Source organism: Brassica napus, chromosome A3 (genome assembly GCF_020379485.1).
Source record: "Brassica napus cultivar Da-Ae chromosome A3, Da-Ae, whole genome shotgun sequence".
Classification (NCBI taxonomy): Eukaryota; Viridiplantae; Streptophyta; class Magnoliopsida; order Brassicales; family Brassicaceae; genus Brassica; species Brassica napus.
Window position 1 is genome coordinate 17955378 of NC_063436.1, and position 13282 is coordinate 17968659.

The 13282-nt window shown below is 32.1% G+C and overlaps 2 protein-coding genes across 2 annotated transcripts; one reads left to right on the plus strand and one right to left on the minus strand.

Moving 5' to 3' along the window:
- The first annotated feature begins 3378 nt into the window (after window positions 1–3378).
- Window positions 3379–5754, plus strand: LOC106439418 (acyl-protein thioesterase 2-like). The gene is made up of 9 exons (XM_013880858.3): window positions 3379–4013; window positions 4152–4263; window positions 4404–4440; window positions 4541–4610; window positions 4710–4814; window positions 4905–5055; window positions 5135–5217; window positions 5308–5401; window positions 5498–5754. The coding sequence occupies exons 1-9, from the start codon at window positions 3983–3985 to the stop codon at window positions 5580–5582; spliced, it is 768 nt and encodes a 255-aa protein (XP_013736312.1). The 5' UTR covers window positions 3379–3982; the 3' UTR covers window positions 5583–5754.
- A 480-nt stretch (window positions 5755–6234) lies between these two features.
- On the minus strand, window positions 6235–7277 carry LOC106439419 (late embryogenesis abundant protein 29-like). The gene is made up of 2 exons (XM_013880859.3): window positions 7122–7277; window positions 6235–7027 (listed from the first exon to the last, which is right to left on the minus strand). Exons 1-2 carry the CDS (start codon window positions 7173–7175, stop codon window positions 6467–6469), a joined length of 615 nt encoding a protein of 204 aa, XP_013736313.1. The 5' UTR covers window positions 7176–7277; the 3' UTR covers window positions 6235–6466.
- Window positions 7278–13282: the final 6005 nt, after the last annotated feature.

Consider the following 13282-nt stretch of genomic DNA (forward strand, 5'->3'; position numbering starts at 1 on the left):
AGTCACACCCTCTGTCATTGCTCCAGCTTTCATGTGTGAAGTGGCTGTAAATCAAAACGACCACATCTATGTTATTGCTCGAGTAACGGCAAGCTCCTACAACGAATCACCACTATGCTGCCTCATTTAGTCATCGAAGAATCACCTCCACCATGCTCAGATCTCCGGTCGTGGCCGTCTGGAATCCTTGTGGGTCTTCCTCTCCGTCACAGAGTGAAAGCTTCAGAACAACAATGGACAAGTTTATAGTTTTTGCACGTTTGGTCCTTCAAGATTTTTTTTTTCATTTTTGACTTTAGACTTTCAGATTTGCAGAAATGACATTTGATTTTATCCCAAATTTATTAATGTGCATTTTAACCTTTGTTATATGCAAATAAGCACACCAATGTTTTTTCATGGGGTATTATTCATTTATTGTGTACGCAGTTGTAACGATATATGTATGTAATCATATGTATATGTCATTATGTACACAAAATTTCACTATCCACATGGTGATCGTTCATATGTACACCATGTAACTTGTGCAATGATTCACATGTACACACTGTACAAAATGTTTATTTTAGCTAAATTGCAAAATATTCTCTCCATTTCCGAAAGAAGTATTTTCTAAAATATTTACGCATATTAACGTAAAAGACAAGTAATCACTTGTAAAAATATCACAAACATATTACTAAGGTTTTACAAAATGCACAAAAAATGAAACTCTAACTTTTGAAGCCATTTGATGTGTACACTATACCACATACACATTTTCTATTATCTACATGTACATTGATTCACATGTATGCAATGTTTTTTATTATCCATGTGTACATTGATTTACATGTACGCAAATTAACTTATACAACAATACATTGATTCATAGACCTTTCATGTAATGATGCATCATGTATATTTTCAGGCAAAAGACAAGTAATCACCTGTAAAAATATCACAAACATATTACTAAGGTTTTACAAAATGCACAAAAGAAATGAAACTATAACTTTTGAAGCCATTTGATGTGTACACTATACCACGTACACAATTGTTTTTATTATCCACATGTAGATTGATTCACATGTACATAAATTAACTTGTACAATAATACATGAACACCATATAATTTCAATCCTCGTATACATAAACATGAAACATACAGGTCTTCCAACTTAGAGAAAAAGATATGTACATCGATTTATTTATACACTAATCAAGTTATGATGATGATTTTAATAGTTTTTAGTATAGTTACTCAGAAAAAGAAGATAAATCACATGTCTACATGTAGACATTACTCAAGTTATGATATAGGATAAAAATAAAAATATGAAACTTTATTTAAATCATTTATACCAGTCATCTATATAGCTAGTGTCCATGTGGACACCTAAAATCATTGATATTCTTTTGGAGTTTTATGTTTACTTCTATTATGGACAACATCAATGATATTTTGTGTACAAAGTAGTATAGACAATTTATCAGTGTGAACATATAAATTATGGGACCAAATCAAAAGGATTTATTTTCCAATCAGGAACATCTGAGGCATAAACAAAATGAAACAAAACGGCATGGACCAATGTTGAAAAATCAGAATATTTGCTTGGTCTGGATTGCACAATTAAAAGTTTCAGGAAATATTCGTGAACATAATAGAATTTTGAGCCAAATTTGAGAATAAACAAGATTTGGAGAATCAGATGTGAAAATAATCAAAATTTGACCATTGTTGCTTCAATGAAGCTTTCTCTTCGATCTGCGACTAAAGTGACAACGATTCCAACGTCCACAACTCTGGTCCCGAGCATGACGACCACGGCGAGGAGGAGACGACTTGAACTTGACGTGGATATCGGTAGAGCTATGTCGGAATGGAGCTTAGGGTTTGAGGTCGCCGACAATGGAGTTTCCGTTGGAGAAGAAACGACAATTGTTCGTTGGAGAAGAAACCACAAGGTTTTTTACCACTCCAAAAATGATCTTGATTCTTTTTTTTTCTATTTTCATGAACGATTGTTCATCATAAAAGAAATTCTTGTTTGAAATTATGGGAGGAATTGTCTATATTTTGTTACTAAAGATCAGTTATTTTCATTGTAATAACTCGTTCTGCAAATTCTGTGTCTTTTTGATCTGTGAAAAAAAAATTGAGCAAAGAGAAAACAAGGAAGAGAAGAAGTGGGACCTAGTAGTTACAGCTTGTTTTGGTTTCAACTAGCAAACGTAACGAAAAAAGAAGAAAGTTAAAAAAAAGTGTTCTGGTAGTTGAAAGTGACTTATTGTGTTATAAAAACTTAAAACTGTCTCTTAGTGTAATTCTTTCTTAACTAATTCTTCAAATAGAATAATTGGATGTCCCTTTATATACATTTGAACATCAATTTAAATGCCACAGTCAAACATAAACTACTCATTTCCGATTACCATTAGGATGAACCATTTTATGAAATTATAATCTAAAACACCTTTTTATCAATTTTACAAACAAGTTACCATTTATCTTTGAATTTGTGGAGTCATCTTTTTTCTTTACAAGATGATTCCACAGTTTTGTTCGTTTTATATAAAATAAGTAAATTTGATAAAAGAATAATTCACTATATATAATTTTGATGAGGGATATATCATGTCCGTTTATTTACTTTGATCTCTTCTCTTATTTGTCCATTCACAGCTTTAGTTTTAAAATTTAAATTTTTAATTAAGTGGTAACAGATGATATATTTCTTCACAAGATAAATAATAATCATTCCATAAAATCTATAGAGATCTTTGTGGTAGAAATATAAAAGGAGGCACAAGGCAATTATTACGCAACGTTTGGAATATCCATGTCCACTGTTTAGTGTTCACTTTAGGTCTGGGCATTCGGGTCGCCGGGCCGGGTTCAGATCGGGTTCTTTCGGATACGGATTTTTCGGGTCTAAGAGTTTAAGACCGATAGGGTAATTTCATATTCTCGGTTCCGGGTCGGTTTGGATCGTACCGGATCCGGATCGGGTTGGGTCTTAGATAGTTAGATCCATTCGGGTAATTAGAATTTATCGGTTCGGATTCAGTTCGGTTTCGGGTCGGGTTCGGTTCGGATTCGATCTAAAAAAGACCTAAAAATACAAAAAAATATCTGAAAATATTTATATATCCTAAAATATTCAAAATTTGTGTTTTTATTATATTAAAATGTGTATATATACTAAACTATGCGTGATACAACAACAATTCGTTGTCTCCTAGTGGTTGACCCCCATGTTCTCTAGACAAATAACTCATTTTCGATTCTTCTTTGATGCATTTTATTTAATTTACATTATTAATTCGGATATCCATCGGGTTTCGGATTTGGATCGGGTCGGGTCCAAGACCCGCAGGTCCTCTGCAACAAGACCCGATAGGGTAATTTGATCGGATCGGTTCTTACTCGAACCGGGTTTTTTCGGATCAGATCTTCGGATCCGGGTAGAATGCCCAGTTAATATTTTCAGTTTTAATGTAAAAAAATATTAATATTTTATATTTGTTGTTTGTTTTATTATTGATTAGATAGTAACTAATGACGTTTTTATTTAAAAAGCGAAAGCTGAATATTTTAAATAAAAAAACGGAGAAAGTTTACGCGGCAGTTTATTTTCCTCTACTGCCCCGCAAGGCATTGATTCTCTTTATTTCTCTCTCTCTCCTATGTGTATTATCACCGCTAGCTCTGCTCTTGTTTTGATTTTGATTCCTTGTGTTCCCAAAAAGATTTATTTCTTTTTTTTAAAATATATAAAGAGAGAAAAATGAAATTGATTTCCTTTTTCCATTTCCATGGATGCCTCCTCTGGGTTTCTCTTAATAGTAGTCTTAGTATAGCTGTTGTACTCTATAAATACACATGTCCCTCTTCTTAACTTCTCTTATATTTTCCATCATTGTGTGTATTTGTGACATCGAAAAACTCTCTACCGAAAATCATTAGACTCTCCAAAATTGTAGTGAAACAACAATGAGCTATTCTCATCAAAACATGGGTTCTGGTTTGTCTCTTCTTCTTATCTGCTCTATCTGTACTGTTGTTTGGTGTGAGTTATGAAGTGTGTTACTAACACTGTGCTTTTAGTAATTCTGTTTTGTAATGGCTCTTGTTGAATATGTTTCTGGAAAAATCTTTGTAGGTAGTAGAAGTGCAAGGGGATATGAGTTTGGAAGGACTTATGTTGTGAGGCCTAAAGGGAAGCACCAGGCTACTATTGTTTGGTTGCATGGTCTTGGAGACAACGGCTCAAGGTAATATAATGCTCTTTCACGTGCCTTGTACTGATGATCAATGTATATTTTCCAGAGTCAAGTCATAAAGAAATTGTAATCTCATTATGCTTGTGAAAACAATGCCTAAATGACTCACTTTGTCTATGTTCTCTCTGCAGCTCGTCTCAGCTATTGGAGAGCCTGCCTCTTCCAAACGTAAGGAGCCATGGAAATAACACACTTGGAAGTGATTTACTGTATTACTGAAAACTCTCATTAAATGGCTTTTGATAAAAAAAAAAATCCTAATGTACAGATAAAATGGATATGCCCAACTGCTCCCTCGCGTCCTGTTTCACTTCTAGGTGGATTCCCTTGCACTGCATGTAAGATCATCCAACTTCTAAGCTTCTTTAAACTTCTCTAAAACATTCTCTCAAAGAGGGTAGCTAAAACTTTAGAAACCAAACTCTATTGGTTCTCAGGGTTCGACGTGGGTGAAATTTCTGAGGATCTTCATGATGATATCGAAGGCTTAGATGCTTCAGCTGCACACATTGCTAACCTCCTATCAACCGAACCAACAGATGGTATATTCATGACTCTATCACCGCCCTTAATACATTCCATCACAATCTCTAGCTTAATTTAAAAAAATGCTCTTTGTGGTTTTGTTTCAGTCAAAGTTGGGATAGGAGGTTTCAGTATGGGAGCAGCAGTAGCTCTATACTCAACAACGTGCTACGCTCTTGGAAGTTACGGAACAGGACATCCTTATACTATAAACCTACGAGCTACTGTAGGACTCAGTGGTTGGCTTCCTGGTTGGAGGTATATTCTTCATCCCGTTAATTAATGTCACTAGTTAAATACAGAATATTAGAGATTAGAATGTAACATGACAATGCAGGAGCTTAAGGAGCAAAATAGAAAGTTCCAATGAAGCTGCAAGGCGTGCTGCATCAATACCAATTATACTTGCACATGGAACTTGTATGTGTACACATCATTCTAATAATATAAAGTTCTATTCCACTGTTTCAAGATAAAAATCACCTGATAGAATCTGATTTAAAATTGCAGCGGATGATGTAGTTCCTTACAGATTTGGAGAAAAATCTGCGCATTCACTTGCCATGGCTGGATTCAGACAAGTTGTGTTTAAGCCATATGAAGGGTATATGTTACCACTTATCTACCAAAGTTAGCTGGCTAGTTTGTTTTACTGTTTTGTGGTCTGATATTGTGAGGTTAATTTATTGTCTTTGTGTAGGCTAGGTCACTACACGGTTCCTAAAGAAATGGAAGAGGTCGTTCACTGGCTCGCCTCAAGGCTTGGTCTAGAGGGCTCAAGCTGAGCTCCAAAAGAATCTATAGCTATTTATACAATGTGTAGAATATATTAGAGAAATAATGGGTGGGTTTCTTGGGGTATACGGTATTCATGTTTTGACTGTTTTGTAATTTTTTTTTGCTTTTCTGCTCTTTGATATTCTTGGTTATGAATAATGAAATAAAGGCTCTTCAATATATCAAGGTCTTGATCATACTAGATCCAAAGATTTTGAGTTTCTTAAGACATTATTGCTGTGCATCAAAAGACATTCTTATGAAAGTAAACAAAAGCAAATAAAAAATACATTCACCAGTCAGCATAACTTAACCTTCTCCTCCAGTTCACCTTCTTATAATTTTTCAAGAGGACTTGAGATCATAAGGTAAAACAATGGAAACAACGATAAGACAAGGATTTCACAGCGTTTTTCAACTCTTGATCTTCAAGAATGTCTCTAGCATTGATTGGAACATCTGAACACAAGAACTCACATCACATTAGATTCAGAGTTTCAAACAAAGGATATCCATATATAATTACAAAAATACATTGGAAACTGACTATATATTAACAGAAATCTTACGGCCAGTGAGCTAAACCCACACTGAGGAGATTCAGGGACTCCTTTCATGTAATTTAATAACAGAGTTCTCCTTCACATCATACAATCCAAATCGTGGTATGGAATTGATAACTTTTTATTATAATAAAAATACAATTTGGTCGACACAAAAGGTGTGACAGGATCAAATTCTAAACTTATTGGCTGGAAATTAGAAGTCTCCGTCACAACGAAAGAAACAAAACTGAACCACAAAACATAAAGACTCAACAGAAACTCAAAAGACCAAACATGCGACATTATAGAAACAAGAGAAAGACACAATCATAGTTCTCTTGTTATTCTCACTTCCTCTGATACGTCTGATGAGTGGTATCAGTGGTCCGAGTAGTACCAGTAGTTGTGCCTGGAAAATGTTCCTTGTCATCTTCCTCGGTAGCCATCCCAAAAGTGTGCTTCACCGCATCAGCTGCACCCATAGCCATCTGCTTCACATGCTCACCAGTCTGGCTTAAGAACCCACCGGTCTTGTCTTTACCAGCTTCAGCAGTCTCTTTCGTATACTGAGCCGCGCCTTGAGCCGTCTCCTTTGTGTACTGAGCAGCGTCTTGAGCCTTGTGCTTTATGGCTTCTCCTGTCTCGGACATATAGCTCCCCGTCTTGTCCTTTGTCTCACGGGCTTTGTCTTGAGCCGTCTGAGCAGCTTGGGATGTCTTGCCTTTTGCTGATTGGGTCGTCTCGTCAGCCTTTTGCTGGGTCTTTTGGGCAGTTTGAGATGTCTTATCTTTTGCAGACTGTGCCGTCTCATGGGCCTTTTGTTGGGCTGTTTGGGCCGCTTGGGAAGTCTTGTTCTTGCTTTCCTCAGCCTTGTCCCTCATTGCTCCCATAGCTTGTCCTGTCTTCTCCTGTTATTACACAACCAAATCATTTAGAGCTTTTACATGTAAGGAGATTTAAATATGTACACATAGTGATTAGTGACAAAAATATGTTTATTACCTGAGTCTTGCCTCTAGTTTCACCAGCTTTGTAGCTTTGTTGGTTGGAGGCCATTTTTTCCCCTTCAAATGTGTGAAATATGAAACGATAATTATATAAAGCTTTTTTTGAAAGTGTATGTTTCTGTGTAGAGAAACTGTGTGTATGGTCTCTCCAAACCATCGATACATTTGTAGTGTCTTGGTCGGTTCAAGAACGTGACACGTGTTAGCATAGAATATACGTGTATAGCTGCGTGGTGTGCTGAGAATTAAGCTGTTTAAATTAAGAATTTTGGGTGCTGCACTTTGTGAGTGTTAGTATGCGGTTTCTCGATCTTGTATGTGTTGTCCTCTGTGGTTGCGGCACGTCATGGTTAATAAAGATGGTTTTTACGTGGCAACACCATAGTTGTCGTTGTAGCAATCAAACATCACTTAGATTTAGATATAGTACAAATGTACAATCAAAACTGATTATACAAAGTATTCACCAAAAACGAGCAACTGCGAGGTTAGTCCTTGAACTACGTACTCACTTTGTTAGCGAAAAAAAAAAAAAAACTACGTACTCACCACCACATATAATTAGCAGCCTTGCTAGATTTGTAACAATTAGCCAATGAAATGCATGCCACGTTGAATCAAATGATGATACAACGCAACTACCAACCAAGAACTATCTAATAAAAGCCCTTTTTCAAAAAAAAAAAAAAGAACTATCTAATAAAATCACCTAGTAAGGATCTAAAAGACAATGAATTTGATTCCCCTTGGAAAATATATACTCTCCTAGAAAAATGTTAATCTAACATTTTTACCAAAAAAAAAATGTTAATCTAACATTGATTCAGACTTTGCCATAAGAAAATGTATGGGGCTTTGGACTCAAAAATTTCTAATCATTAAAAAAATGATACGATGCAACTTGTAAAGTATATCAGTATCATTCACGTTTTTAAACGTTAGATATATTAACACAAAAAATTGAGAACAATATAAGGCCAAATCCAATGAGACATTAAAACACTAAATTTGGTGTAAGTTTATCTCTCATGACATTAAAAATTACACTATTCCACCAAATTTGGTGTAGAGTAAATAGTGTTACATATTTTATTGTATTTTATTTAATAATATAGCTCAATTATTATTATTAATTAGTTCAAATTTGTAGCTAAACATAAATATACTGTATTATTTGTATTTTTAATTAATTTTACATAATTAAATATTTTATTTTATTTTCAAGTAAGAAATCACTAAATAATAGTATTTTATATTATTAAAAATAAAATATCATAGAACTTCATATTTTATTTTTAATACTATAAATGTTTAATTAGTATTTTATAAAACATAAAATTGATAAAATAGGCTGGATAAATTAAAATGCATATTAAATTTGAAATAAACACTGAAAACATAAAATAAATATACGATTTTGTTATGTGCATTTCATAATTAATAGTTTATAATTTTTAATATTTATATACTACATAAAGTATAATATTGTTAAATCAAAAATATAAAAATAAATAAATTATATAAACGTAAAAATTACAAAAGTTTAACAAAGATAATATCCAAGTGTAATAGATAATTATTTATCAATTATAAATAATAAAAATAATAAATTATTAAAACTAAAAAATATAAAATAATATATAATATTGTTTTTGGATATTTGGTATCATGACAAAACACTAATTTTGATGTTATTTTAACACCAAATTTGATGTTATGTTTGGAGATGTCCTAAGTCGCGCACGAACAAAAATTAAGATGCGTAGTATTTGAATGGCACCAGTACATATGATAAAGATAATGGCAAAGAAGGAAGTACTTCAAGAATAATACCAAACACAAAAGAACCAGCACAAACTATCCCATCTATTATTTCTCAACCCACTAATATTCTCCGTAGGCCAGTACAAATTTAAATACTTTCCCTGTTTATACTGTTAGACTTTTAAAAAACTTTATTGTGTGATCTTACAACCATTCTTATATAATGGTTATCAACAGATTTTATGGTTTATATATATTCACCTAATTATTTTTCAGTTATTCTTACACGCATAGTAAACATGTGTGTTTTATCAGACTATTTTACAAATAAAATTACCGACTAATCGATAGGGGTGGGCAAAAAAACCGAACCGAACCGATCGAATCGAACCGACTGAACCAAAACCGATTCGAACCAAACCAAAGTCCATTTCAAATTTTTCAGTTGAGATTTTTCTAACCTGAACGGTTCAGTTCAGTTTGGTTTAAACCGAACCGAACCGATAAACCGAAGTGTTTTTATAGTTATTTAAATTAAAAATATTAGTAATATCAAGATATTAAAATCCTAATATTAAGCCCACGTAATTTCCTTTTGCACGAAGGAAATCCTAATATAATTTGATTTCCATGACACTTCGTCTAACTTTTGTAATATTCGTCATTAAGCCCACATAATTTCCATGTTAATTTTTTTCAATAGTGTATACTTTTAAACCCTAAAATTAAAACCAAAGCCAAGTCTAATTAAATTGAATTTAATTTACATACTTAATTTTTGATTATGTCCAACGCGATTATTTCATGACAACCATACATGTATGTATTAAAACATGATTTCTTGTACAATAAATAAACTAAGAGAAATCCGATTAAACCGAACTGAACCGAAATATAAACCGAATCGAATACAAGCCAAACCAAATATAAACCGAACCGAACATAACTGAACCGAAATCGATCCAAACCAAACTAACTATGATTTACTTCAGCTGGAAAAATTCTAGAACCGAACCAACTAAACCGAACCGAACTCGAACCGAACCGATAAAATAACCGAAGTGTCCACCCCTACTAATCGAGACGACATCTTATATTTACACTTTGACTAGTTAATAATACTCATGCAAAATGTATTGTATCTAAAACGTAAACGTAGGGACAAATAAAGAATATAATGCAAGAGGTAGCCGTAAAACCATCTCAAATGACTTACTTTATTTTTTACTCTAAAATAGAGTAATTTTATAATAGAGTTTCAGTTTGCTCCAATGGTATCCTATTTTATAGTAGAAAATAGAGTGATGAACAAAAAAAAAACAAATTACTCAATATTTGGAGTAAACCTATTTTTCACTCTGTTATAAAATGAGAAATAAAGTACCATTAGAACATTTTTTTACTTTAAACTCTATTTTAGAGTAAAAAATAGAGTGAAGTTGGAGATGCTCTAACTGCTGAGATCTACTTGATCACAAACGGAGGCTTGAGTCAATATACCACCACAGGGAGCCATCACACTTACATGACTTAAGGTGACTCATATTAGCCGTGGTATCCATTCTTTGTAAATTTTTATATTTTCTTTCTAAGATTCTATTGAATGAAACCTTTTAAGTTTTGTTCAGATAATTTATGAGCGTTTGAGACCATAGAAGAAATGTTTTACTATGAGTTGTTAATTTAAAAAACAAATGTTAGTATTGTAAATTAGAAAAATAAAAGTTGAAATGAAAGAGGCTGAGAGGTGATGCATGGATGGGAGTCCCGAAGAGAATCGAATCATCTCAGTTCCTTTTTTTGTTACCCACTTTACTCTTCTCCAAGAGAATGGACTCCAGATATTAGCAGTTCCCCTTCTTTCTATCTGGTTAATTATAATACAAAATTAATTTATATTTGAAAGATTGTCATTTTCCATTTGTTTTAGTTAGTTTATAAAATATGAGAACAAACAGCGAGGGGAATAAAGGAAAATTAAAGTGATAAATAAAGGAAAAGATGGTCAAAACGAAAACATCGAAGAATTATTCCATCACCATCACCCAAATTTATCTTTATTGAAATTCTCTATTTTGCTTCATCCCTTTTGATTTTCCCTTTATCTTTTCTTTTCCCCTCTTTTTATGTTTTCTTGACCCATAATTATGTTATATTGTATGAACAATTATTTGACCCACGCTTTTTACACATTTTTGTTACTCATACCATTTTCAACTTGATCGTATGAAAAATGCTCTTGAAAATGCTGGGAGAGAAAAACTCTGTTTGTCAACATTTTTTATGATTTATATCTACAATTTATCATGAAAGATCAGATGTTAGTTAAGAATTTTTTTTTAATATCAACATTTTTTTACCTTGTTACTTCACTAGCTAGTGGTTATGGAAGTTCACAGATTTTGTTACGTTGCCGCTAAGCAAAGGAGAATTTGTATTATAAAATTTAATAAATAGAAAAAGATGCACAAAAGAGTGAATATTCAAAATTCAAAGTAATATAGATTTATATTCGTGTCTTGGATGTCGATTCAGTTGCCTCCTTAAAGTATAAGTGAAAGAGACTTACCATAATATAATTGAGAGATTAATCCACTTTTTTCTATATCAACTAAAAGCTAATACCACGTACAAGCTACCGAATCGATTCTCTATTCAATAGCATCTCTTTATAGTTATAGATATGTACTCCTTTATCTCTGATATCATTGAGCATTTTGTTCTAACTGAGACCCTTGAATTTGATACCTAGTTATTATTACAATCCACTCACATGGTCTATGTGACCATATATATCAAGAAATATATGTATGTAAATATATCTAGCTTATATATATAGCATGCAAGTTAGTCTATCAAAAATGTAGAGTTCTTTGTAATAGTACTTTTACATCAGTAAAATAAATATGGGAAACGAATATAACGATATAGGTCATTCTAATAATTGCATCTTATAATTTCAAATAGTTGCATAATCAAACGAATGTCTGTTGCGCGACATAAATAGTCCTATAAAAGTTTGGATACCACATAAATATGGTTGTCGGCAACTATTTATCAGTTTCCTTCGCTATGCGTTAATATTGTCCAAAGTATGTTAACAAGTTTCATGATAGAGTAAACTCATTACTATAATACTATGTCAAAAACATGAAAATATATTAGTATGTTTAGATCTTTTTTTCGTCTTTTGTATATATTTGTAGCTTATTTTTAGTTTATATATTGAAATCTATATTTTATTGTAAATTTTAGTACTCTTGTCAACATTAAAGTGTATAATAATAAAAAAACTTGTTATAGGTAACCAACGTCCTCTAGCTAGCTAGTAGCTACCTAGATTAAATACATTTGTTCATAGGTAACTAAATATGATCTTCCTTGGCGTTGAAGCATATAATCATTAGTTTATAACATATCTAGTTATGAATTGCATTTTAAACAGAGGGTCCAAAAAGGTACAAGTCAAAGAACTTTTGTGTAGAGGAAGAGGTTAACAAGATCTCTTTGTTTAGTTGGGTGTGGGCTCCTTGCGTTGTTTGTTGGCTTCTTGTCACTCTTAATTTACTTAAAGTTAGTTTACAAAAAAATTTACTTAAAATTACATTATGCTTTGACCCAAGATTCTTACCAAAGTACTTTTATTTTATGATTTTTTGTTCAAATATTTTATGATTTATTAATATCTATAAATTCAAACTAATACTAAATTTTAGAACTATTATATGGAAAATGAAGTGACCAATATATATAGAGAACTGACAAAAAAACATATCTAGTGAACATCAATTTGTTGAGTTTCTCTTTGACTATATATAGTCAAATTAATTTGCACAAATACATAATATATGGCATATTTCTAAATTTGTAAATTCTTAATTTATCATAACAACAAAATTTTAGTTTCTCAATATGAACTCCTTTGTAAACAAATTAATTAAACTGCATTTATATGTAGTTAAGATATCTCCAACTCCACTCTAATTTTTATTTATTCCAATGGTATTTTATTTTTTACTCTATAATAAAGTAAAAAATAGGTTTACTTTATATATAGAGTAAGTTGTTTATTTTTTGTTCATTTCTTTATTTTTCATTCTAAACTAGAATGCCAAAGCAATATAACCTAACTATATTATAGAGTTATTCTACTTTAGAGTGAAAAATATAACCATTAGAGATAGTCTTGCTATAAATCTGATATATACAACAAACACTCAAAACCATGGCCAAGAAATTATCAATAATTTAAATTCAAGGCTTCTGAATATCAGCTGGAGTTTTTTTTACTTAACTTATTTATATATTTTCTCTCTTCTTTTGCGAAAGTTTACAATTGAGGTGAAGAAAACGAAAAAAAAAAAAACAATTATTAATTAATTAATTATTTTT

What these genes read in the sequence shown, in the direction of transcription:
- LOC106439418 (XM_013880858.3), top strand. Translation starts at nt 3,983, where the DNA reads ATGAGCTATTCTCATCAAAACATGGGTTCTG. An exon ending in AGAGCCTGCCTCTTCCAAAC is followed by an intron (nt 4,441 to 4,540) that starts GTAAGGAGCCAT and finishes CCTAATGTACAG; the next exon opens with ATAAAATGGATATGCCCAAC. An exon ending in GGTTGGCTTCCTGGTTGGAG is followed by an intron (nt 5,056 to 5,134) that starts GTATATTCTTCA and finishes ATGACAATGCAG; the next exon opens with GAGCTTAAGGAGCAAAATAG.
- LOC106439419 (XM_013880859.3), bottom strand. Translation starts at nt 7,175, where the DNA reads ATGGCCTCCAACCAACAAAGCTACAAAGCTGGTGAAACTAGAGGCAAG. An exon ending in AAACTAGAGGCAAGACTCAG is followed by an intron (nt 7,028 to 7,121) that starts GTAATAAACATA and finishes GTGTAATAACAG; the next exon opens with GAGAAGACAGGACAAGCTAT.